Below are 23,466 nucleotides of genomic sequence, written 5' to 3' on the forward strand. Positions count from 1 at the left end.
TGATGGATTCCAGCAGCCAGGCCTATTCAGGGCCGGAGGACAACTCCACAGACCCACATGAGACACTGACAGAGACTTCAACTCTGACCTTTGTGGACGCTCACACCATGGAGGAATCCGCAGAGAACCACAGCCTCCATGGGATGGGGATGGTTTACCTCAAGGAGTTTGTGCTGATAGATGATGATGATGATGGAGACATGTCGCTAAGAGAGAAAACGGTGACAGACTTGTCCGTCATGGATGGAAAAGCCGCTGACCTGGTGTGTGGGAGGCTGTTGTCCACCTCCAGTGGCTCAGTGTCCGAGTGTAAGGAGGAATCTCCGGCTCCTGAGGCGCCTCCACCTGAGGAAGTTGAGAGTGCACATGAAAAGAAACGCTGCTGTTCCTGCACTGTTCTATGACCAAGCAGGGCGTGAAGGATCTGATATCTTGGAATCTTGCAGCAGTTTGTGTGTCCAGGTTCAGGACTGTGGCTTACATATGTGTTCCTGTTGAAGCACAGAGCACATCTATAGCTGTGACATATGCAGTGTCATTTTGTTTTCTCATTCAACTTTTCTGGTACTTATTTTACAGAGCATTCAAAACACTCAACCAGCAAAAATATTTTCGTTTGTCTCAAACGTCAGCCAGTAATGTGTTTTAAAGACTCCTTATTTACGTCATTGTGAAATGTGTGCTGAGAAGTGGAATGCTTTCTGTTTGGTTTACATTTAACAAATTTGATCATGTGAGTTGAGATAATCCTTTTCAAGTTCAACAAACAAATCTCTGATATCTATTATAACATTTTGATACTAAAGAATGCATGTTCCTGTGTAATATTTGATCTGAATGACAGACTTTGTGATAACTACACAGAAGGTCTAGAACGATCAGATGCTGACAACAAATAAAGATATCTTCAATAACCAATTACTTTCCCTATGTACCCACCAACACAACTGTACTGCAAAAAATACAACAATGATAAGAATGCACAATGGTGCATCATTGTGCAAAGGTATTATGTAATGAGCGGACCCAGCAATTTTGGTTCAGGTTGCACTGGTTACCCTGTGGAGTCTTTGGCTCTGTTCATACCTGGTATTAACATGCATCCTGGGTGATCCAATCACAAGTGGACATGTCTAATACCAGGTGTGAATGCACCCAAGATCCGATCGCTCAGACCACATTTGCCGCGCTGGGTGTCCCTCTGCCATGTGATGCTGTTATAGTCTGTAGAGTGACATCACTAAACACCACAGAACAACAGGGGAGGGCCTGCACCCGTTTTTCACCTGATGATTTTGGTTTGAGGCTAGATTACACTTTCAAGTCATGATATTGTACTTTGAAGTACAGCGTTACTTCAGGGTGAGTCTTACGTGTATTGGCTAATTGGCATCAGCTGTTTCATTCATGCTTCACAATCATTGGCTCGTTCAAAGATGTGGACAAGTAACATCCAATTGTATTCATGTACGTGTACAGCGCAGCCATTGTAACCTGGCACTTTTCACTATTACTCTGCCTCCTTATGTACAGTGCATCCGGAAAGTATTCACAGCGCTTCACTTTTTCCACATTTTGTTATGTTGCAGCCTTATACCAAAATGGATTAAATTCATTTTTTTCCTCAAAATTCTACACACAACACCCCATAATGACAACGTGAAAAAAGTTTTTTTGAGATTTTTGCAAATTTATTAAAAATAAAAAACCTGAGAAATCACATGTACATAAGTATTCACAGCCTTTGCTCAATACTTTGTTGATGCACCTTTGGCAGCAATTACAGCCTCAAGTCTTTTTGAATATGATGCCACAAGCTTGGCACACCTATCTTTGGGCAGTTTCACCCATTCCTCTTTGCAGCACCTCTCAAGCTCCATCAGGTTGGATGGGAAGCGTCGGTGCACAGCCATTTTCAGATCTCTCCAGAGATGTTCAATCGGATTCAAGTCTGGGCTCTGGCTGGGCCACTCAAGGACATTCACAGAGTTGTCCTGAAGCCACTCCTTTGATATCTTGGCTGTGTGCTTAGGGTCGTTGTCCTGCTGAAAGATAAACCGTCGCCCCAGTCTGAGGTCAAGAGCGCTCTGGAGCAGGTTTTCATCCAGGATGTCTCTGTACTTTGCTGCATTCATCTTTCCCTCTATCCTGACTAGTCTCCCAGTTCCTGCCGCTGAAAAACATCCCCACAGCATGATGCTGCCACCACCGTGCTTCACTGTAGGGATGGTATTGGCCTGGTGATGAGCGGTGCCTGGTTTCCTCCAAACGTGACGCCTGGCATTCACACCAAAGAGTTCAATCTTTGTCTCATCAGACCAGAGAATTTTGTTTCTCATGGTCTGAGAGTCCTTCAGGTGCCTTTTGGCAAACTCCAGGCGGGCTGCTATGTGCCTTTTACTAAGGAGTGGCTTCCGTCTGGCCACTCTACCATACAGGCCTGATTGGTGGATTGCTGCAGAGATGGTTGTCCTTCTGGAAGGTTCTCCTCTCTCCACAGAGGAACTCTGGAGCTCTGACAGAGTGACCATCGGGTTCTTGGTCACCTCCCTGACTAAGGCCCTTCTCCCCCGATTACTCAGTTTAGATGGCCGGCCAGCTCTAGGAAGAGTCCTGGTGGTTCCGAACTTCTTCCACTTATGGATGATGGAGGCCACTGTGCTCATTGGGACCTTCAAAGCAGCAGAAATTTTTCTGTAACCTTCCCCAGATTTGTGCCTCGAGACAATCCTGTCTCGGAGGTCTACAGACAATTCCTTTGACTTCATGCTTGGTTTGTGCTCTGACATGCACTGTCAACTGTGGGACCTTATATAGACAGGTGTGTGCCTTTCCAAATCATGTCCAATCAACTGAATTTACCACAAGTGGACTCCAATTAAGCTGCAGAAACATCTCAAGGATGATCAGTGGAAACAGGATGCACCTGAGCTCAATTTTGAGCTTCATGGCAAAGGCTGTGAATACTTATGTACATGTGATTTCTTAGTTTTTTATTTTTAATAAATTTGCAAAAATTTCAAAAAGACTTTTTTCACATTGTCATTATGGGGTGTTGTGTGTAGAATTTTGAGGAAAAAAATTAATTTAATCCATTTTGGAATAAGGGTGTAACATAACAAAATGTGGAAAAAGTGAAGCGCCGTGAATACTTTCCGGATGCACTGTATGTCTATATAAAAATAACAGCCATGTATGTTTTGCTGTTTCCAACTGAGCTGGGAGTAGGAAAATAGCAAGAATGGCACTAGACACCAAGTGACATAGAAAATCCAGTAGAAAAGAAGTGCACTACAGTCATGCTGTTTCACTAATCGGGGATCTCTTGGACATACCACAGGAATACCACAGCCATGAGTGTTTAGCCCCAAAGATGACAACAAGATTAAAAAAAAAAAAAAACGGTTGAATGCTGACTTCAGTTTAAAATTATTCTTGATACAACTTTCATTTGCACTGTATCATGTCTTGTTCTGGTCAGATTTGGGCCCACACAAAGACTACCCTCCAGTCAGTTTTGGGGGTTGTCTGCTCTGAGGGACAGACCAGGGTTAATCAGTCCAGTCCAGGCGCTGCTTAGAGGAGTTAGCTTGCTGGTTTGAGTGACAGTGAGACCCCACTAAGGAACCTGCTGGGCAGAAAGATAGCAGCTCACTAGACTTATCTCCCACCAACTGACACCCCCTCAGCACCCACTATAGACCCCGTGGTAGGACTGGTAAGGATGTTGGTTCCATTGACTTAAAACACTACTTATAATAAATTATCAATTGAGCCACCTTGAATTTAATAAGGCTTACGAATTACTTTAAATACATTGGACAAAGGGTAAGCTGCACCATGATATTCATAAAATGTTTGGTCTACAATAGCAGTGCCAGTCATTAACATTAACTTGTACACGATAGTTTTTTTTACACACATAGTAATGATGCGGTTAATGTGCTTTTAAAAGATACAGTTTCAAAATGCCACAATGTTTGTGAGAGGGCACCCAGCAGGTTCGTTAAGCCAAATATAGCCGTTATCAGTCACCGCAGCATGAGTGCGCAGTTCACCAGAGCGAGCACTGAGCGTAGTGAAGTGTAACTGGATGTGTCAGAGAATGACAGATGAAGCCACAGAAGCACCAGCTGCAAGAAGACCATTGAGAAAAGGAGCCGTTTCTCAGAGTGACCTCAGCGTGCCCGCTCACAGCGCCCTCTCAATCCTGGTTATCAAGTCTGCTCAGCATCATCATGGTCCGCAAGGCGGAAGTAAAAAACGAAAAAAGAAGATGAGGATGAGGAGGCTGAGTGTCTGGTGAAGAGAAGGACAGAGAGACTCGGCCGGGAGAGGATGGACGAGAGGAGCAGAACAATGATCGTGGTTTTTCTGCTCTGCGTCATTGCAGGTGAGAGTTTTTTGTCATCATTCACATTTGGTGATTAATCAATCTAATCGATATTTATAGGTAACACTGACACTTGGAGAAGGGGTGAAAAACCTTTGAAGACATTGTCAGATGGATGGTCTTTCTATCCTCTCAGACATTCCAGCTGAAGGCCACACTCTGGACGTGTGTGCCACCTGCCACGCTAACGCCACATGTGACGACAAGTCAAATGGCTCTGGCAAAGTTTGTCACTGCAAGTACGGGTTTGTTGGAAACGGGAGAACCTTCTGTCAAGGTAAGAAAAAAAACTGCTTTTGTGTGTGTTTGTGTGAAGCTAAACTTCTATATTTGCAATGAGAACCACAGTCTGAGTTTAAATATTGAATTCAAAGTATAAAAAGGGAATTCATTTAATGCTCTAATTGATATTTTTATATCAACAATGAATCAAATGAGTATGTGTAATGTGAAAGGTGTCGCTCATAGTGATGCCATTAGTTTAGTAAGTATCTAATCATAAACAAAAGTGTTTGACTTGATGACCGTGCTGGATGAAAAGTCAGGGGATCACTAAAGTCAGTAGGGTGCATCCTCTTGGGACCATGACTGTCTGTACAATATTTCATGCAAAAGTGGAATTAACAACATTATCTTCCAGATAAAGACGAGTGTCAGATAGGAGCCAGTAAGATATGTGGGCATCACACCACCTGCCACAACACATATGGCAGCTACTACTGTACCTGCCTGGCTGGCTACAGCCCTTCAAACAACATGGGCGTCTTCATCCCAAATGATGGAACCCACTGCCAGGGTGAGTTTGGGCTGGACCTGGGGTCTACAGCGCTGTTAATAAAGATACACAAAAGGGTATGAAAAACATAATCACATTTGTAGATTCAAAAATGTGAGAAATGACAACGTATTGTCATACAGACCATATAGAACGTTTTGTAATTCTATATATGTTACACATTTTGTTATATTTCACAACAGTTCTTTGTACATAATTTGGTTTCAATTGTAATATACTATAATCACAAGTACGTGCAAAGGCATCTTGTATTAAAAGCTCAATTATCAATTTCTGATTAGTAATAAAATCTCTTGGTCTCACTGGTTGTGCAGACATTGACGAGTGCAGGATTGCAGGCCTGTGCGGAGAAGGGGGTCAATGCAGGAATTTTGAGGGCAGTTATGAATGCAGTTGCCGGCTGGGATACCAAATCCACAACGGAGAGGAGCCCTTCCACCCTGACAGAGACAAAGCTTCCTGCAAAGGTAAAAACGGCATTAATGGGACTTGGATAAGCATACTGACAGCTGTGAGTATATCAAATGTTCTCACTTTTGAACACACTACACACTCAAAACCTGCTTAGAAGTAGTATGCAGTATGGATTTGGGATTTTGAGACAATCCAGCAAGGTGCAGTATGCTAGATACACTTTCAAACCTTTTAAAAGGCCATATATTTGCACCGTGTATTTTGTCTGTGCTGCTCCATACAGATTGTACTCCAAAGAAGCACTTAGATCCCATGATGTCATCAGCGTGTTGACCCCTCAGTTTGGTCCTGGCTGGTATAATAGTGACAGTCTGTCCTGAATGTGAAATCTTTTAAGTGGGTTTTGTATGTTCTTGTCCCAATCAGTGGTCAACTGTGGCCGGCCTGCCTCAGTGGAGGACACAGTGCTGCTCTCCGTCACTGGGACCACATACGGCAGTGTGGCCATGTTTGTCTGTGATGAAGGCTTTGTGCGGAGGAGTGGAGACAACAGCTCCGTGTGTGGAGCTGATGGACTGTGGAAAGGACCCACCATGGTCTGTGAAGGTAACAAAACACAAGAAACTCCACAGCTCTTATTTTCCTCTTCTAGCGTTGTACACATGTTCAACATCATTCATCAGCACTTGTGACTGTGTACTTTTCTTTCTCTGCTTGTTTATTTCATTGCTTGTCTTTTCAGGGTTCCTAACAATGTCAGCTAAATGTTTATGTGAAACACGTATCTTTAGCCACTCTAAAGGCTCTATGGACAGCAGTGCCGGTCCGTCTGTCAATATCTAAACAACTATTGGATGGATTGCCATGAAATTATGACACTAATTCTTCACTTGGGATGAGTTGCAATAATTTTAGTGATCAATTAACTTTTCATCCAGCACCATCATAAGCTGAAAATTTGTCCAAGACTTTGGTTTATGACCAAATACCTGCAAAACTAATGACATTCCCATCAGCCTCAGCAGTACCTAGTGCTAATCTAGTGCTAATTAGCTGATGTTAGCATGCTAACACACTAAACTAAGATGGACATTATACCTGTGAAACATCAGCATGTTAGTGTTGTCATTGTGAACATATTAGCGTGCAGACGATACCAATTAGCTTAAAGCACCGCTATGCCTAAGTATAGCCTCACAGAGCCGCTAGCAGCCTCACTGGGAACTCGAATACAGTATTGATTATTTTCAATGCAACTACACTGGAGAACCAGAGGAGGTAAAGGGAATGGAAGGTGAGAACATTTATGTCCCCCTTCCTTAATGTCTTTCTTATCCCTTATATTTGGTTCAACCTTTTCTATGAAGTCACTCCTATACTGGAAAATTGCTTCATCACATCATTTCCACAAGACACAAAGAGCACATCAGTTGACCTCACAGTCACAGCAATACCATGTGAGCAGTTGTTAGTGCCTATAAATAAAGATCAAGCATGATGAATGTTTTTTAAAGGACAGGTTCACAATTTTCAAAGTCAGTCTTACAGCAGCAGTACTGCGGATTTTGACCTCCATCACCTCCATTGCAATTGCATTAGGAAGAGGCCAGTATGAACAGGATGAACCTCTCTTTTAAGCTTTAACGGGATGAAAATATAATGAATCTCTGCAGGCTTTTTAGTGACTTTTTAAGCAGTTGCAGGAGCACAGGGATCATGAAAGTGACAGAGTTCCTGGAGAGTGAATACGGTTTCATGCAGCATGTCACTGCTTTGGCTCTCAGATGTTGACTGTGGCTTTCCCCCCGCCCTGCCTCACTCTCATATGCTGTGGAATAAGAGGTCGAGGATGGGCACTGAGGTGCTTTATCAGTGTAACCCTGGATATCATAATGCTGGAAAGGGCAATGTATCTGTCTGTACTGCTGCTGGACAGTGGGAGAGACCGTCCGTGTTCTGTCAAGGTACAGTCACTGTTTTATCACATCTTTTTAGAGAAAAAACTGATAGATGGTATCTTTTTTTCTTGACTAAACTGAAAGGGAATTCATCTGAGTCCTGGTGTTAATGCTCCATGGTTGTGGTGCCTCTTTTTCCTTGTAGAGACCTTGTGTGGAAGTCCTCCTATAATTGAATCCACTGAGCAGGTGTGGGACAGTAATTCAACCCCTGGCAGCACTGCACTCTATTTTTGTAAAGAGGGCTTTCACAACAAAGGAGGACATAATGTGTCGATCTGTAAAGAAAATGGTCAGTGGACCCGCCCAACTCTGTCGTGCCAAGGTAATTTAAACAATGACTGAAACCCCTGAGATGGTTTTCTTTTCAAATAGGAAATTATTTCTGGTGTTTTCTGTTATGTCTTTTTTTTTTCTTTTGAAAATCTGTATAACCCCCCTGTGTGTATCATTTCCTATCCCAGAGACATTATGTGGGGATCCTCCTATACTGCCTCACACTGGGCAAGTGTGGAATGGCAGCTCCACCCCTGGAAGCATAGTGACTTACTACTGTAAAATAGGATTTTATTACAATGGAGGGAACATATCATTGTGCACAACCAATGGTTACTGGACAAAACCAAACATCTCATGCAGAGGTAACAAATTGTTCCAAATTGCTGTTAATGCTGTGGTTGTTTTGTTTCCATTGCTGTTGTCAAATAATAACTGGTTTCCCTATTATTTTGCAATAATGCAATTTCCATCCTTGTAGAGGTTGATTGTGGGGTGCCCCCACCCATCCCTCATTCAATCATGCTGTGGGATAATATCTCCACTGAGGGATCTCAGGTTGTTTATCAGTGTAACTCCGGATATCACAATGTTGGAGAGGGAAACGTATCAGTTTGTGCTGCCAGCGGAGAATGGGATGGAGCCTCTCTGCTCTGTCAAGGTGATAATGACACAACATAGTATTGGGTTGCTTCAAATGTTGACAATATGTCATAATTTGCATGCTGTAATTGAGCAGTATGAATGTTACTGTCATCATTCAACTGCCATTTTAACCATTTCAAGATGTGTGAATTGTATCTATAAACGTCTCCTTGATTTTAACGTTTCAAACATCTATCTATCGAACAGTGAGCTGCAATGACTTGCTGTCTTTTTGTTTTAGAAATCAATTGTCAAGAGCCAGTTTTTAAACCTCATGCTAAAATGCTATGGGACGGCATGTCACACATTGGCAGTGTGGTGTATTACCAGTGTGAGGAAGCATATTACACCAGGAGCCTGAGAAACTACTCAGTATGTGGAGAGAATGGACTGTGGGAGGATGTTGATCTATGGTGTGAAGGTGCAATGTTTGATGACAAATATATTAATAAGCTACGGTTTTACTTTCAGAATATATGTATCAATTTGGACGCAATATTTGTAGCAACAGTTTGACATTTTGGGAAATGCTCTAATTTGTTAGATGAGAAGATCGATACCTCTCTCACATTTGTCCATTCAATGTAAGGCTACAGCCAGCAGCTGGTTAGCTTAGCTTAGCATAAAGAGAGGACACAGGGGGGAACAGCTAGCCTGGCTCTGTTCAACAAAATCCCCCTACCAGCACCTTAAAAGCTCACATATTCATACGTTATATCTTGTTCGTTTTAAGAGTGTAAAAGTGACACATTGCGGTTTTAGTTGACAAAAAGACTCCAGTCACTATACTTGGCCAAGAAGTATTACATTTGTTACCTTTGGACAGAGCCATGCTAGCTGTTTCCCTCTGTTCCCCTAGTCTTTGTGCTAAGATGAGCTAACTGGCTGCTAGCTGTAGCTTCATATTTATCGTAGAGACATGACAGTGATATTGATCTTTTCATATAGCTCTCCGTATAAAAGTGAATAAGCATATCTCCCAAAATGTCAAACTCTATGCTTTGCAAATGTGGTAGAGTCCCAATACAGTACTCCATAAACTTGCATAATCATTCAAAGATTTATTCTATGCATTTGACGCACACAGTTACAAGTGTAATATGTACACAGAATATATCATGAGAATTTACTACTAGCTCTCTTTATGTTGTGTTTATCTTTGTGATGTACTATATGCCTGTTCATAGCACACAGTCTGCTAATTCATGTCTGTATGCAGAAATAAGATGTGGTCCCCCACTAAACCTCCCCCATACTAACCTCCTGTGGGATCGCACCAGTAGACCGGGCAGCGTGGCGCTGTATGAGTGTACGGCTGGATTTTACCAGGAGAGTGGGAGTAATATTTCAACATGTTTACTATCAGGAGAGTGGGGGAGAGTATCTGTAAAGTGCAAAGGTACAGTGATAATCTCTACACATACATTGTGGTTAGAGGCTCCCTTATTTATTCCTGCTTGGGCTCTATGTTCTGTGCTTGTTATAGGTTTGGAGATAAATTGAAGTGAATATTAATGTTTTGTAACTTTCACATTATCCCGAGTTGTGCTGGTAAATTTATTTCTGTGGATCTACTGCTGAGTGTTGAGGAAACAACAAATGCTGCTGGTTTATTTGACTTCACTAAGCAATGGCTTTTTTCTCCAGTGGAAGGCATTAGGAACCCAAACAAAGATCAATAGACATCGATATGCGTGGAATCTCCTGTATATAACTATGCTTATGGCCACAAGACTTGCAATCAATTAGTTAACCAATCAGTGCCATTGTTTTCCCAGCTAAATGTGGCCCGGTTCCCGCCCTTGCCAACTCAGAGGTGGTGTGGCATAACAGAAGTGTTGTGATCCACCGCTGTGTGGATGGATATCACAGCTGGAGGGGCAGCAACGTCTCTGTGTGTGGCAGCTCTGGGGCGTGGCAGAGAGCTACACTGAGATGCATAGGTGAGTAAGAACACAGCAAGTAAGCTCTAACCCAACGAGGAACATCTGTAAATTGCGGGATTGAATCAGTAAAGGGATTTGTAATATTGACAAATAAAAGGGGAAGATTTGGTGAACTGTCGCTCTCTTTTTGGTCTCATATCTCTTACAGAAATAAAGCCTCCGATCAATCACCTATTTGTCCTCAATGAAAAATGTCTGCATTGGAAAGCGGAGAAGTATGAGGAGGATACAGCAGTGTACAAGGTAACAGGAGATCTTATTTGTAAGCATAGGAAATAGGTGCTTTCAGTCATTTCTTAACCTTATTCTCTGGTTATATGTGAATGTGTATGGACAGTTTAGAATTTACCATGCAATTACCATATTGTTTTTGTTTTTCCCCTTCATCTACGGAGGGTTTTGTGACCCTGATTGATGCCACATTCGATGTGACCATTCCAGGTGACATATATAGGATCCAGAGACTACCAGAGGTCATTTCATGATCAAAGGAAGCGGTTTCTGAGGTCCAAGGCTGACCAGCTGGAACTCTGTCTGGACCTGCTTCCAGTCACAAACTACAGCATCTCAATCACTGCAGTGTCTTCCGGATTCACAGCCGCCATCACCACTAACACCAGTTTACCAGGTATCATTGTACAGCCTTAAATTGACTCTACTCTCACTAAATGTTTTCCTGCATCAAAGAATCAAACCTTTATGTCTAATATAATTGTATTTCCTCTGATGCAGTCTTCTTTATACTGAGCATTACACATTATAACATTCTGACAGTGCCGCCAGCACCAGTTGTCTACTATGGAGAATTTGAGACTCCTGTACCAACTTTGAGGCTGCGCAGATCACTGAACACACTGGACCCAATAAGGTAACAACCAAGATGGCAAGATACAGTATTGGACTCAATGGAACACACTGATTGGGGATGTGAACCAGGAGCTCTCTATGTACAATAATAATAATATTTTGTGAAATAATTCTCATTAAAACCATATGAGATAAAACAGACAGTCATGTGCCATCATGCGTCAAATGACTTATAAACTTAATAATGGTGGTTGAGTCTGTACGGCTCAGAACAATACTTGCAGCTTTGTTGAATACTTGATTCAGATTGGCCCGTGAATGCATAGAATTTACTGTACTAATACTTAAAAAACCTAAACTTTAAATTGATTCATTTATAAAATACATCCATGACTCCTGGACAAAAGCTTTCAACTGCTTCATTGAACATGCATGAATATGAAATCAGTTTCCCTCCAGTTTTCAAGGCTAAACTGTGTCTCTACTGACATTCACTGTCACCTAAACACCACAGAGAAGCAGGTATAAGTGCTGGAGCTAAACCGATAAATCAGGTCAATATATGGGCCGATATTAGCTTACTGCAGATATATATCAGTATCTGTGTATATGTTGGCCAATAAGTAACAAGAAGTTGCAGCATAGAAATACCAAACTAGGTTTGAGGTCATTCAGAGACAGTGACACCATTACAGTTTGTCCATCTACTTTGGTCACAATTCTTTAAAAACAAATCTAAGGGATCTGTATCAAGACCGCTTGTTTATGTTATGTGTTTATGTTGTAAAAAAAATGACTACATCATTTTTTAAAACTCCCATATATCGATAACAGTATCAGATATCAGATATAATACTAGCTGAATCCCATTCGTGCATGTACCACGTTGCCTTTATGATATGTTCAGGTGTTACAAATCTTTCGTGTAAAGAAATTTGTGTTAACGTATCTTTATTTATGGCCACATGGATAGTAGCCTGTCAATTTGTAAATGAATATAAAGCCATTGAAAAGGGACATTATCATACTATTAAACCTAAATATATAATTCTGTCAAACCAGTTGTGTGTATACTGGTTTAATTACTTTATGTAAAGATCATAGTAAAGAGATCATAGTGTGTCTAAAAAAGACCATTCACAAAAAACCCTGTCTACCCAAATCTTCATCCCAAATGAATATGGCCGTTAAATATTCAAGTTAAAATGTAGCACCTTGCACCTTCAAAGTAAATTATTTTTTTGTTCTTCATTTGGCAGTTTGTACCAAGTGATTGTGCTTCCTGTGGAGGGGATTATGATGTTTGACTGTTCCTCTCCTGCAAGCTCAGAGCCCTCAAGCGAAAATAAGTCGTCAGCAGAGTACATCACTGCTCAGATTGATGTCAGACACGTCGGGAAGGATATGAACTTTACTGTAGGGGATGAACTCTACTATGGAGGCTTCTTTAATGCCCCACTGGAGAATGGCAGGAACTATTATATCATCTTACGAGTGGTCAGTCAGTGGAAAACGGTGGGTTCAACTACTATACAGTCTGGTATAAAAACGCATTGACTTAGAAACTGCATCAGACTTTACAGTTAACTTGTTAAATTATCTGAATGTTTTCTCTCCTAGGCTTTAAAAACTTCCTGTGTCCTGTGGGCTAAAGTAAGAGGTAATTCACTGGCCAAAATATAGTGTCATTTTTAAAATGATGACTTTTGGATTGAGATTTTTTGTTTTGATTTTGCCTTGTTACAACATTCTGAAGTTACGCCAGAGGGCAAGTATTTTAAAAAGCAAAAAACAAGCAGATGTAGAAAATGCTAGTTGCCAGTTACTCACACACAGCATTTCCTTGTTCCAGGCACATCATATGTTCTGAGGGTTTCATCTCTGTCTGCCGCTGCAGTTATCGCACTGGTTGCCTTGGTCATTTTGGGTGGATTCAGTTTCACCTGGTATGGAAGAAAGTACAATACAGTGCATCACCCACCCTGTTAATGTCATTTTATGTGTGAAACCACATTGATCTAGGACTATATTAATCCATTCAAATTGTTCAGTCTAAAGTCATTGTAGTGTTTCTAGAATTACCTGCATGATCACTGGATATTTCAGTTTTAATATTATTATTATGTTTTATTGAACCATGTATTCATAACATGGTAGCTTTAGATTAAATATAAATATTCATTTTTATGTCGTTTTTGGTGGCAAAATACAGTAATCCTGTATATAGTGAAAGTGGCTTGTTACATTTCACTGCTGAATGACACAAGTAGAAGAGTTCAGGCACAAGTTCAGGTAAAATACTGCACAGGGCTAATTGAATGACCTGGTTTCCCTCTGTCTCCTTTTCCAGGTTTTTCAAGAAGACATGACACTCCTAAGTGCTGATGTTGATGAGTTTTGACTTCCTACCTGTACATGTTGTTTCGTACTTTTTGTAAATAATTCCAATAAATGCTTTTTTCAGTAACTCTTGGATGTGTACTGAATGAATGCTTGGACTTGAATATGTACTTGGATCTCAGCACACTTACAGTTTCTAAATGTGACGGCATGGTTGGTTCTCAGATTGTCAATTTCGGCCCTGTTAAATACGCGATACTCAAATCTGACCTACAGTTTCGAAACCAACCAGACTCATTCAGAATCAGAATCAGAACTACTTTATTGATCCCCGGAGCTCCAAACTTGAAGGCCCCAGTTCAGCGCCGCCTCATTCGCTCCCAGCCTGCATCAGTCTCCTGGCTCAGTCAGAGCTCGGCAAAGGGGCATTTATTTTGACACAATAAATATCTCGAATCCCCTGCATGACCCCCATTAATTAATACATAAATTCATGCATTCAAACTTGATGAGTCATGTCTTAGTTATGTATTAAACCAGTGGGTCCCAACCTCTCTGATTTGTGACCCACAAGGTTATGGCCTCTTTTTGCCACCTTTTTCATTTACACGGACTTCCCCAGAAATCCCCTATATCTTATATGTATACAAGGATACCTCTGATCATTATAGGAATACTGGAAAATAAACATTAAATATTTGAATTAAAAAAAACATAGGAACAAATGATGCGACTGAAATCATGAGTTATGGTACATATCTAAATATGATTATTTATGTTTAGGTGTTATAACAGTGAGTTTGGCTTATTTAAATTTAGGAAGTATTTGAGGACAGAGGATGGGAGGTGACCCAATAAATCATACTGGGCCTTTAAATTGGTTTAGCAGCAGTAGGTCTGAGCAGGTCGTTTGGAGAAGGGCTGGTGCGGAGGCGGGTTGGCAACACTGGACTGTGACTGGACGGGAGATGGCAGATGGAAGTGACGGATCAGGAAGTGTGTTAGGAGAGATGGAAGTAGGCGGCGGGAGTTATGAAGAGTGGGATATAGTTAGGAAAAAGAAACACAAAAAGAAACAGAGGGATAAATCGGATGATAGTGACTGCGACGAGAGAACAGCTGAGGACTAGAAGGTCATTGTTAAACTTGCACAAGAGGGTGCTTCTTTCGGTGATTGGAATCCAATACAGCTAACTAAATTCATAAGTAAAGAAATCGGAGAGGTAAGGAGTGCTAGAATACTTGGAAATGGATCACTGCTGATTAAATGTTAGGATGGAGGACAACAAGGGAGAGCAATCCGAATGAATAACATAAATGGCAAGACAGTGCACTGGTCTCTGACCAGTGACAGGAGATTATTGCCTTAACTTCCCATTTATGTAAAATCACGGAACGAATGGTCACAGAGAGACTAACATATTTCCTTCTATCTCCCTATCAAAGTGGGGAGCAAGTAGAGTATCTCTACAAAATATATGCTGGGCACTCATGAGATCTGTCTTTGACTATGGGTGCATAGCTTACATGTCAGCAGCAGAATCAAACCTCAAGAAGTTAGATGCATTACAAGCTCAGGCCTTGAGAATCTGTAGCAGATCATTCAAAACATCAATCAAATATTCCATATAATGTACAGGATGGAAATTAAGGGTATATCTACACCCCTCCTTTGGGTTCCTGCTCACGTTGGTGTGGGGGGAAATGGGCAGGTGGATATTCTGGCCAAACAAACGCTCAGAATTAAGCATGTAGACCTACAAGTGCCATGAAGCCAAGCTGCAGCTTAGACATCCATTAGGACATATGCGCAATCAGTATGGCTGGCAGGAGTATTGGGATGATAATGAAACTGGAAGACATCTATTTAATATACAAAGACATGTCGGTGCTGGGAGGGACGGTGGGCTGGAAACGAAGGGAAGAAAATGAGAATAGGTCACACAGGTCTCAACCATACATTATATAAAATAGGCAAACCACCTTGACTTTTCATTGTCTCTTGGAGGAAACAGCAGGCAACGTTTACAATGACATTATGAAGTTTTCAAATGAAACTGGTTTGCACTGCATACTCTCTTGTTCTACACCCCAGTCCAGTTGTTGGCGGTAATGCACCTTTAAGCTGGTTTGCCAACCGCCAATAAACTCCAAGGAAGAATTGGTTTTGCATCCGGAGCAGCTCTTTAATAGCCCCAGTCAGACAGGCCAGTCTCCTCCCGGTGACAACCCACTTTTAACGGGTTTGTTTACAAGGGGTTAACAGGTATACAACACGTATTACTGTCTCAGCTGAAGGGAAAACATAATAATATAGTTAGCTGGTTAGCTAACGCGTTGCATGTAATCGGACAGACTGAGATATCGGCTACAGAGTGGAGGAGGAGGCCAAAGGGGGAGCTATGGAGGCGACTTGTGATCGGTTGTTTACATATAACGTTAGCTGCAGCTCTCTGCACGGAGAGTCCGTTCAATACAAGATTACTTTTTTTGTCTTGCTGTAACCCAAAGAGTAATACCTGGGCTAGCTGTTTTCCTCAAAAGAAAGCCAACGCTTTAACGTTTCGTTCCCGGTGGCGCTAAGCTAACATTGATGCAGCCGTAGGTCCAGTCAACTCGGACAGCAGATGTGCCAACCTCCGCGAAGACGTGTTTAGACATTTACATTCACGTTATAACTAACAGAGCTATTTTTCTCTTCTTTTTTTTTTACCATTTAATGTAATCCGTCTTTCAGCTGTATTTAATATTGTTCGCTGACACGCTGCTCACCACTGTTAACACCAGGCAAACCAGTTAAGCTAGCTATCGTTAACGTTAGCTATAGATGCTACAATTAAACATGTGTTGTTACCTTTTGTTTGAGTGGATGGACGGCAAACTGAAGAGTGGACAGTGTTCCCGAAAATGTGTTGAAACATAACGGTGTTCATGTACTAACTTGCTCGTGTGAGTTTGGTGGTGTGTTCACTGTCTCACCCCACGCGCCACGTTCTGCTGATGACGCAGGTGGTGCCAGCACCATGAATGAGCTCTTTTTTCTTTAATGAAAATATGGGCTGTGTCTGTCTCAATGTGGACTATGATTAATGTCCACGCATTTGAAGCAGACCTTAGTGTGAGGACAGACTACAGTTCTGCCTTCTGAAGTACAATATTCAACGCTAACGTATCAAATTCACACAATTTACAGTGTGCGACTGTTCACGAGAGATGACACAGTCTCTGTGTTTGAACTAAACAGGTGCGCTGCTGCTGCTGCTGGCTCTCGCTTCACGATGGCCCAGAACCAGGTGATCCTGCAGTTCCGCTTCGCCACATTTGGGGACTCCATGCTGCACAAGATGAACCTCCTGCGACACCAGAGGCGCTTCTGTGATGTCACCGTGCGCATCAACCAGCTGGAGGTCCCCGGTCACAAGGTAGTGTTTGCCGCGGGCTCCTCTTTCTTGAGGGACCAGTTCATCCTTCAGCAGGACTCCAAGGAGGTCCGGATCTCCATGATGCAAAAGGCGGAGGTGGGCCGGCAGCTGCTGCTGTCCTGCTACACAGGTCAGCTGGAGTTTCCTGAGCTGGAGCTGGTGCATTACCTGACAGTGGCCAGCTTCCTTCAAATGGGCCACGTTGTGGAGCAGTGCACTCAGGCTCTCAGTAAGTTCATCAAGCCTCAGCATGCACGCCAGCTGAAGATGGATGTGGATGTGAGGAAGGAGAAGAGGGAGGAGGCGCAAGAGCGCTCTCAGATTCAGACTGTCCACCAGGAGGATGACTACAACGATGGCGACGACGACGACGACGATGATGACGACGACGATGACGACGACGACGATGTGATCATACAGCCTAAGGCCCCTCTCCAGATCTTAGGCAGATGTCCAAGGCAGGGAATGGTGGAGAGTGACATTACTATAGTAAAAGTGGAGTCTGTGTCTGAATTAGCTGAAAACTCCATCACTGGTCACTTCACCAGCCCACCTGCTGCCCTCCACTCTCCTGAGCCCCAGCACTCCCTCATCAACTCCACGGTGGACAGTCGTGGCAGTGAGATGGCGGTTCCACCTGGCGTGGCCGAATACTCGCTCAGTCCCCTTCCTCTGTCTCCTCCGGCAGAGAAACACAGCGGGTACCAGAGGAACTACGACAAACCTCTCCAGTGGTACCACCAGTGCCCCAAGTGCGCCCGGGTCTTCCGCCAGCTGGAGAACTACGCCAACCACCTCAAGATGCACAAGCTGTTCATGTGCCTCCTGTGTGGCAAGACTTTCACGCAGAAGGGCAACCTGCACAGACACATGCGCGTCCACGCCGGCATCAAGCCCTTCCAGTGTAAAATCTGCGGTAAGACCTTCACCCAAAAGTGTTCTTTGCTGGATCACCTAAACCTGCACAGTGGGGACAAGCCACACCGCTGCAACTACTGTGACATGGTTTTCGCGCACAAGCCAGTTCTCCGCAAGCACCTCAAACAGATCCACGGGAAGAACAGCTTTGACAACGCCAACGAAGGCAGCCTGCACGACGGGGTGCTTGACTCTTTTTTATAAGCTTTGTTGGAGGCCGTCAGTCATTTAAATGGACATGATGCACTTTCCCTCAGATTACTCCAATGAGTCATCCTAAATTTAGCAGTTCAAGAAACTGACATCGATTATCCAAAGCTGGGTCATAGAGCCTGTTATTTCTTTTTGTGAGAAGCCGACGATTGCATTATCAACTCGAGACCACCTTGTGATGGGATCACGCCAGCCGCAGCGCCCGTCAACATGTTCACCACACCCACATACTAGCATAGTATTCTGCGCAAACGTGTGGTAGTGCCCGCCACACGCTGTCGCAGCTGGTGAAGACGGGCAGATGAGTGAACGTGATGGCTGCTTGGTGTCAGCCTCACTCTGATGGGTTTAGCTGGTCCACATTTCACTGTAGCTTCATTACTGTGGACTGTTTTTTTTTTTCTCCCTACAATACATTGTAGACATTGCCTTCATATCGTACTTGAAAATCCAACACTGAAACACAAAACATAATGACTGTACTTCATGAGTTTTATTGATGATGATTAACATGTCTTTGTGTCTACGTTGTCCAATGAAAAATATCCATATGTATATTGTGTATACAGTCTACTGTAGCCTTTCTTTCTTACCTGTGTGAATATGACAACATGGACTTCATGACTAAAAGGAACTTGAAAGAGGGAGGTTTGAAAAATATTTTATTGAAGGCAAGCTACAGCAGTGAGAGATGGGATGCCAAAGTGTCTATGTGAACTGAAGTGGTTCTTTTATACAGACTTTATATCTGAGGTACTATTGGACCAAAGTGACATTGTATCTGTCCTGTGTTCATGGAAGTCAGTGTGTGTTAGGAAATTAAAAACGGACTCTTAATCTATGTTGCTGTCAAGTGTTCTTACTGTTACACACGTCTCTCACACCAGTCATGCACATCAAAATGCAAATACTGCATACCTGCTGTTAAATTGTGTGGAAAATTAATGTTGATTCATAGTTTTCAAATATAGAGTTCTCGTCATGCAGAAGTGTTTCAGCTAGTGCCTTCCTCAGTGTGCAGGCTCAGTTTTACAAGCTTTTTAATCAGTTAGAGTTTGCAGTGCGAGTGGCATGTAAACGTGTGGTGAGTTGTTGTAACAAAGTTTCATTGTGCTGCTGCAGTATGGTCGGAGTATCTTCAGACCAGTGAGTAGATTACGAGAGAGGACGTTAAAGGGGCCGCTTCACCCTCCTGTGTCAGTGCCTGTTTGGAGACTGTTGTTACTTTGGAGACAGGAATTGGAGCCCTGGTCATACTCAACAGACTCCCTTAACTAATGAATGGACAGGACCACAACATGACATGCAGTGCTGTGGTGAACACTGAATGAACAGAAGTTAGTTGAGTATACGGCATCAACAATCTGTGGTTGGTGCAGTGTGTTTGGCAGGTTTAGATCCATATAAATATATAGAGTCATGTATGTCCTGATAACATAGCAGCTAAAGTATTCACATGTACTCCACATGTACAGTAGTATAATACTGCAGTCAGATCTAGTCTTTAGGATTCCTCAGTATCCTTCAGCTTATGACTATTACACACCACGTACCAATCAAAAACCTTCAAATATACGACATGTAAAGTGAAGTTCAGTATTTATTGTAATAGTTAAGTTCATCTTGCAGGTTTATTTGACAATAAACCTCAATGAATATCTCTACAAATGTGCTGAAATTAGCAAAATGGCATGTGTTCATTTGTAGTCTCAGACCACATTTAATTAATGACTACAGTACAATACCAAAATACAGTATACACGTATATATACTATATATATATATATACGTATACATTTACATAACAGTTATTACTATGGTCCCACACTGGCGAAAGGTCAAGGAATCACATAAATATTTACAGATGATATTTGCTGAAGTATGATAATAATAGTAATAATGTCCTGCCTATACTGTATAAGATTTGTTTAAACCTACTATACTTCCACTAAATGTAAAACGTGGTCAGAAGACGTGTCCATGCAGTGAATGTGATTTGAATACAATGATTTGAATGAGGGTGAGCTGCGTCCACTCCTCATTGCTGCGCGGTCCATCACCGGTGTGTGGTGCAGCGATGAGCACGACTGCAGGCTGCTGCCAGAGCTGTCTGCATTATGCGTTTGATTATGAAACAACAAAAACTCTGGTTATTCCAAACATACGGGTAGGACTTGTCTTCAGGTTCATCCAGCTCCTGGTGGCGCTGTATGTGGTGGGGTAAGTGACAAAATGGCTTGGGATTTGGTAAAATGCAGATGTACTGTTGTTGATGAGCTGCCTGGTGATCTGTTCTGGTTTGAAACCTGCAGGTATGTGTGTGTGGTGCAGAAGGCCTACCAGGAGACGGACTCGGTCATCAGCACCGTCACCACCAAAGTCAAAGGTTTTGCTTTCACCAACACATCTGACATGGACGCCCAATTTTGGGATGTGGCTGATTATGTCATCCCACCTGAGGTATTGATAACATACAATTCATCTTTATTACAAAAACACACTTGAACTTGACCTCATCGCCCATGGTATATGACATGGTAATTGTGCTAAACTGATCTACACAGTTTGTTCTACTGCATGACTGTGAGTGAGACTTTGTGACATCTAAGCTTCTCCTCTGTCTTAAACAGGGTGACGATTCATTCTTTGTGGTAACGAATATGGTTGTTACCCCTCGACAAACTCAGTCCCGTTGTCCTGAGGTGAGTCACCGATGCTGCCTGATATGACGTCCTGTGATGTTCCTGCTCAGACGGTTTTAGTGTGAACATGGTTTGTTGATTCACAACATGGCATTAGAGGCTGGGATGATTTCTAACCGGGTCTTTCAGAGTTGCAAGTAATTATTATTTTCATCACTGATTCATCTGACAATTATGAATCGATCAACAATTTAGTCTTAATATAGTCAGAAACTGGCTTGTTCTGCCCAACCAACAGCACAGAAGCCAGACAAAGCTGAAGCCAGCACATGTTTGGCTAGCCATGCTAATGCTAATCCAATATCAGTCGGTCCACCACTTTGGTCCAAACTGAGATATCTCAGCTACTATTTGATGGATTGCGGTAAAGCCCCATAGTGACCCCCTGACCTTTCCTCTGGCACCACGTCAACTTTGTTTTTCGATTAACTTTGTCATTTGCAAATCAATTAATTGTTATTCCAGCGCCAGTATGTTGGCACCCTATTGGACCTGTTTTTTTCCCCCCCATGTGCTGGTATGACCAAAGTCTCTGATCATGTCTCATCACGCGGACTGTTCAGTATAAAGCAGAGGACCACTTGGGACCCCGGGTCTAAAAGCCTCTCATACTGGCAAACTTCAATCCTGCTAAAGTTCCCTTTGGTTGAGCGTCAGGGCTGCACACCGGTCATGGGAATCGTAGAATATTACAAATGAACACCAACATCTTCAGGCCAATAACCTCACCTTCACACATCAGTTGACAAATTAACACAGGCGATTTCTCTTCCAGCTTCCAAACCCATCAACTACTTGCGTGGATGACTGTGACTGTATCGAGGGACACAGTGATCCTCGAGGCAATGGTAGGCCTCTCTGGGTGACGTGAGACTGATGTGTGTTAATACAGCAAACACCACCTGACATTCATTTTACACTCAGGTATACAGACGGGGCTGTGTGAGAACTATTCCACGACTGTCCGGACCTGTGAAGTGCGCTCATGGTGCCCTCTTGAAATAGACACTAAGCTGCCTGAGTGAGAACACGTGCAGTGTTATTGTATTTGTAAGTAATTCGAGTACGATATAGATGTGGCTTGACAGGTTGTTTCACGGTCCCACAGACATGCACTGCTGGCTGCCGCGGAGAACTTCACTGTGCTGATCAAAAACAGCATAACATATCCGAAGTTCAACTTTCACAGGTCAGTGTTTCTGGATGCAACAGAAAGGTGTGCAGAGAGGTAGAGGTTCTCGTCAGCGCAGTGTATGCAAATGTGCTGTTTTATTGCGTGCCATCATGTCGAATGTCTTCTTTGCTCCCTCAGAAGAAACATACTGCCGCATGTTAACTCCTCATACCTGAAGAGGTGTGAGTTCAATCGTACAACAGACCCTCACTGCCCTATATTCCGCTTCAAACACATCGTCTCAGAGGCTGGAGAGGAATTTCAAGACATGGCCGTGAAGGTATTGCTGTATGATTTACCCCCCCCCCCCCCCCCCACACACACACACACACACACACACACTCTAATCTCCCTTGAATTTCTGTCGTCGGGTCTTTCACAAGTGATGAGAGTGCCAAATTTGTCTCCAGGGATACAAAGTTTTATTTTATGTTTATAAAGGGCGGTATCCTCGGTATTATCATTGACTGGAGCTGTGACCTGGACTGGTGGGCAGGGAAGTGTCACCCCAAGTACAGCTTCCGCAGGCTGGACAGCAAAGATCGTGCCAATAATGTGGCCCCTGGATACAACTTCAGGTGAAACCATTTCTAACAAACGCTTATAAATTAAATACATGGATTAAGCGGAAAAAACGTGCTTTAAAAACACCCTTGCTTTTAGGTTTGCAAAATACTACAAGACCCCAGATGGAGAGGAAACTAGAACCTTAATCAAAGCATACGGGATCCGGTTCGACGTCCTTGTATTTGGAACTGTGAGGCCTTGAGAAATCTTGAAATTGTAATGACTTCAACAGCAACAGCCTTCTCTTTGCATTGACAATATGTGGGGCTCTTTTATCTTGCAGGCAGGGAAATTTGGAATTGTACCAACCATAGTGAACTTGGGTGCAGCATTATCATTCCTCAGTTTGGTGAGAAGACGTGCTCAGCCCCCCACTTGAAACACGATGCATTTTTAAACATTTTTTTATCATCAGTGATACACAGAATTTGAGTGTTTTCCCGCAGGTTCCAATGGTTTCCGACTGGGTTATGTTGACGTGCATGAGAAAAAGAGATGTTTACAGCAAACATAAAGTCACATATCTGAATGAGGCTGCTGACACTGAATCAGTAAGTGACTGATCTATCGGTTTCACATTTTACATACCTCACTGCTGCCAGCAATTAGTATCGAATAAAATATTTCCTAGTTATATCTCTTATATATGTATTTCTTTATCATTACTCCACAGTTGATCTGTTTCTTTTTTTTTAATAACACAGCTGTCAATGGCCACCTCCTACGGAACCCAGTAGCATGGCCACATCAACATGGGAACCTTTTTTTTTTTGCAGATGGATCTGAACCTGCTCTTTAAAAATAAATGACATGAAAACAGAGAGATTTTCAACGCCGTTTGAATTCTTCTATAAGGCCGGTTAAATGTGAAAATGCAAAGGAGGAGTGTAAGAAA

At 42.6% G+C, this 23,466-nt stretch overlaps 3 protein-coding genes across 5 annotated transcripts; all 3 read left to right on the forward strand.

Moving 5' to 3' along the window:
* Positions 1 to 4,125: 4,125 nt before the first annotated feature.
* Positions 4,126 to 13,702, forward strand: susd1 (sushi domain containing 1). 2 transcript variants are annotated; one of them, XM_070904366.1, is made up of 17 exons: positions 4,126 to 4,393; positions 4,530 to 4,670; positions 5,034 to 5,189; positions 5,504 to 5,656; positions 6,030 to 6,209; positions 7,388 to 7,567; positions 7,707 to 7,886; positions 8,026 to 8,202; positions 8,319 to 8,498; positions 10,261 to 10,425; positions 10,577 to 10,671; positions 10,870 to 11,056; positions 11,203 to 11,296; positions 12,495 to 12,750; positions 12,856 to 12,895; positions 13,088 to 13,181; positions 13,586 to 13,702. In XM_070904366.1, the coding sequence occupies exons 1-17, from the start codon at positions 4,339 to 4,341 to the stop codon at positions 13,602 to 13,604; spliced, it is 2,352 nt and encodes a 783-aa protein (XP_070760467.1). In that variant the 5' UTR covers positions 4,126 to 4,338; the 3' UTR covers positions 13,605 to 13,702. The 2 variants fall into 2 exon arrangements, with proteins under 2 accessions (XP_070760467.1, XP_070760468.1); XM_070904367.1 differs by lacking the exons at positions 7,388 to 7,567; positions 7,707 to 7,886; positions 8,026 to 8,202; positions 8,319 to 8,498.
* A 3,136-nt stretch (positions 13,703 to 16,838) lies between these two features.
* On the forward strand, positions 16,839 to 18,674 carry zbtb26 (zinc finger and BTB domain containing 26). 2 transcript variants are annotated; one of them, XM_070904766.1, is made up of 2 exons: positions 16,854 to 17,405; positions 17,472 to 18,674. In XM_070904766.1, the coding sequence occupies exons 1-2, from the start codon at positions 16,854 to 16,856 to the stop codon at positions 18,117 to 18,119; spliced, it is 1,200 nt and encodes a 399-aa protein (XP_070760867.1). In that variant the 3' UTR covers positions 18,120 to 18,674. The 2 variants fall into 2 exon arrangements, with proteins under 2 accessions (XP_070760868.1, XP_070760867.1); XM_070904767.1 differs by having other exon boundaries at positions 16,839 to 18,674.
* A 1,531-nt stretch (positions 18,675 to 20,205) lies between these two features.
* On the forward strand, positions 20,206 to 23,308 carry p2rx4b (purinergic receptor P2X, ligand-gated ion channel, 4b). Its single transcript, XM_070904481.1, has 12 exons — positions 20,206 to 20,348; positions 20,441 to 20,588; positions 20,759 to 20,830; positions 21,606 to 21,678; positions 21,755 to 21,851; positions 21,939 to 22,019; positions 22,143 to 22,284; positions 22,446 to 22,582; positions 22,668 to 22,761; positions 22,855 to 22,920; positions 23,018 to 23,122; positions 23,276 to 23,308. Exons 1-12 carry the CDS (start codon positions 20,206 to 20,208, stop codon positions 23,306 to 23,308), a joined length of 1,191 nt encoding a protein of 396 aa, XP_070760582.1.
* Positions 23,309 to 23,466: the final 158 nt, after the last annotated feature.

This window comes from Enoplosus armatus, chromosome 4 (assembly GCF_043641665.1).
Source record: "Enoplosus armatus isolate fEnoArm2 chromosome 4, fEnoArm2.hap1, whole genome shotgun sequence".
Lineage (NCBI taxonomy): Eukaryota > Metazoa > Chordata > Actinopteri > Centrarchiformes > Enoplosidae > Enoplosus > Enoplosus armatus.

Coding starts and splice junctions, on each gene's coding strand:
- susd1 (XM_070904366.1), top strand. CDS start 4,339: ATGGACGAGAGGAGCAGAACAATGATCGTGGTTTTTCTGCTCTGCGTC. Junction 5,190..5,503: donor TGATGGAACCCACTGCCAGG/GTGAGTTTGGGC, acceptor CTGGTTGTGCAG/ACATTGACGAGTGCAGGATT. Junction 8,499..10,260: donor AGCCTCTCTGCTCTGTCAAG/GTGATAATGACA, acceptor TTGTTTTCCCAG/CTAAATGTGGCCCGGTTCCC.
- zbtb26 (XM_070904767.1), top strand. CDS start 16,854: ATGGCCCAGAACCAGGTGATCCTGCAGTTCCGCTTCGCCACATTTGGG.
- p2rx4b (XM_070904481.1), top strand. CDS start 20,206: ATGAGCACGACTGCAGGCTGCTGCCAGAGCTGTCTGCATTATGCGTTT. Junction 21,852..21,938: donor ATAGACACTAAGCTGCCTGA/GTGAGAACACGT, acceptor ACGGTCCCACAG/ACATGCACTGCTGGCTGCCG. Junction 23,123..23,275: donor AGGCTGCTGACACTGAATCA/GTAAGTGACTGA, acceptor TTAATAACACAG/CTGTCAATGGCCACCTCCTA.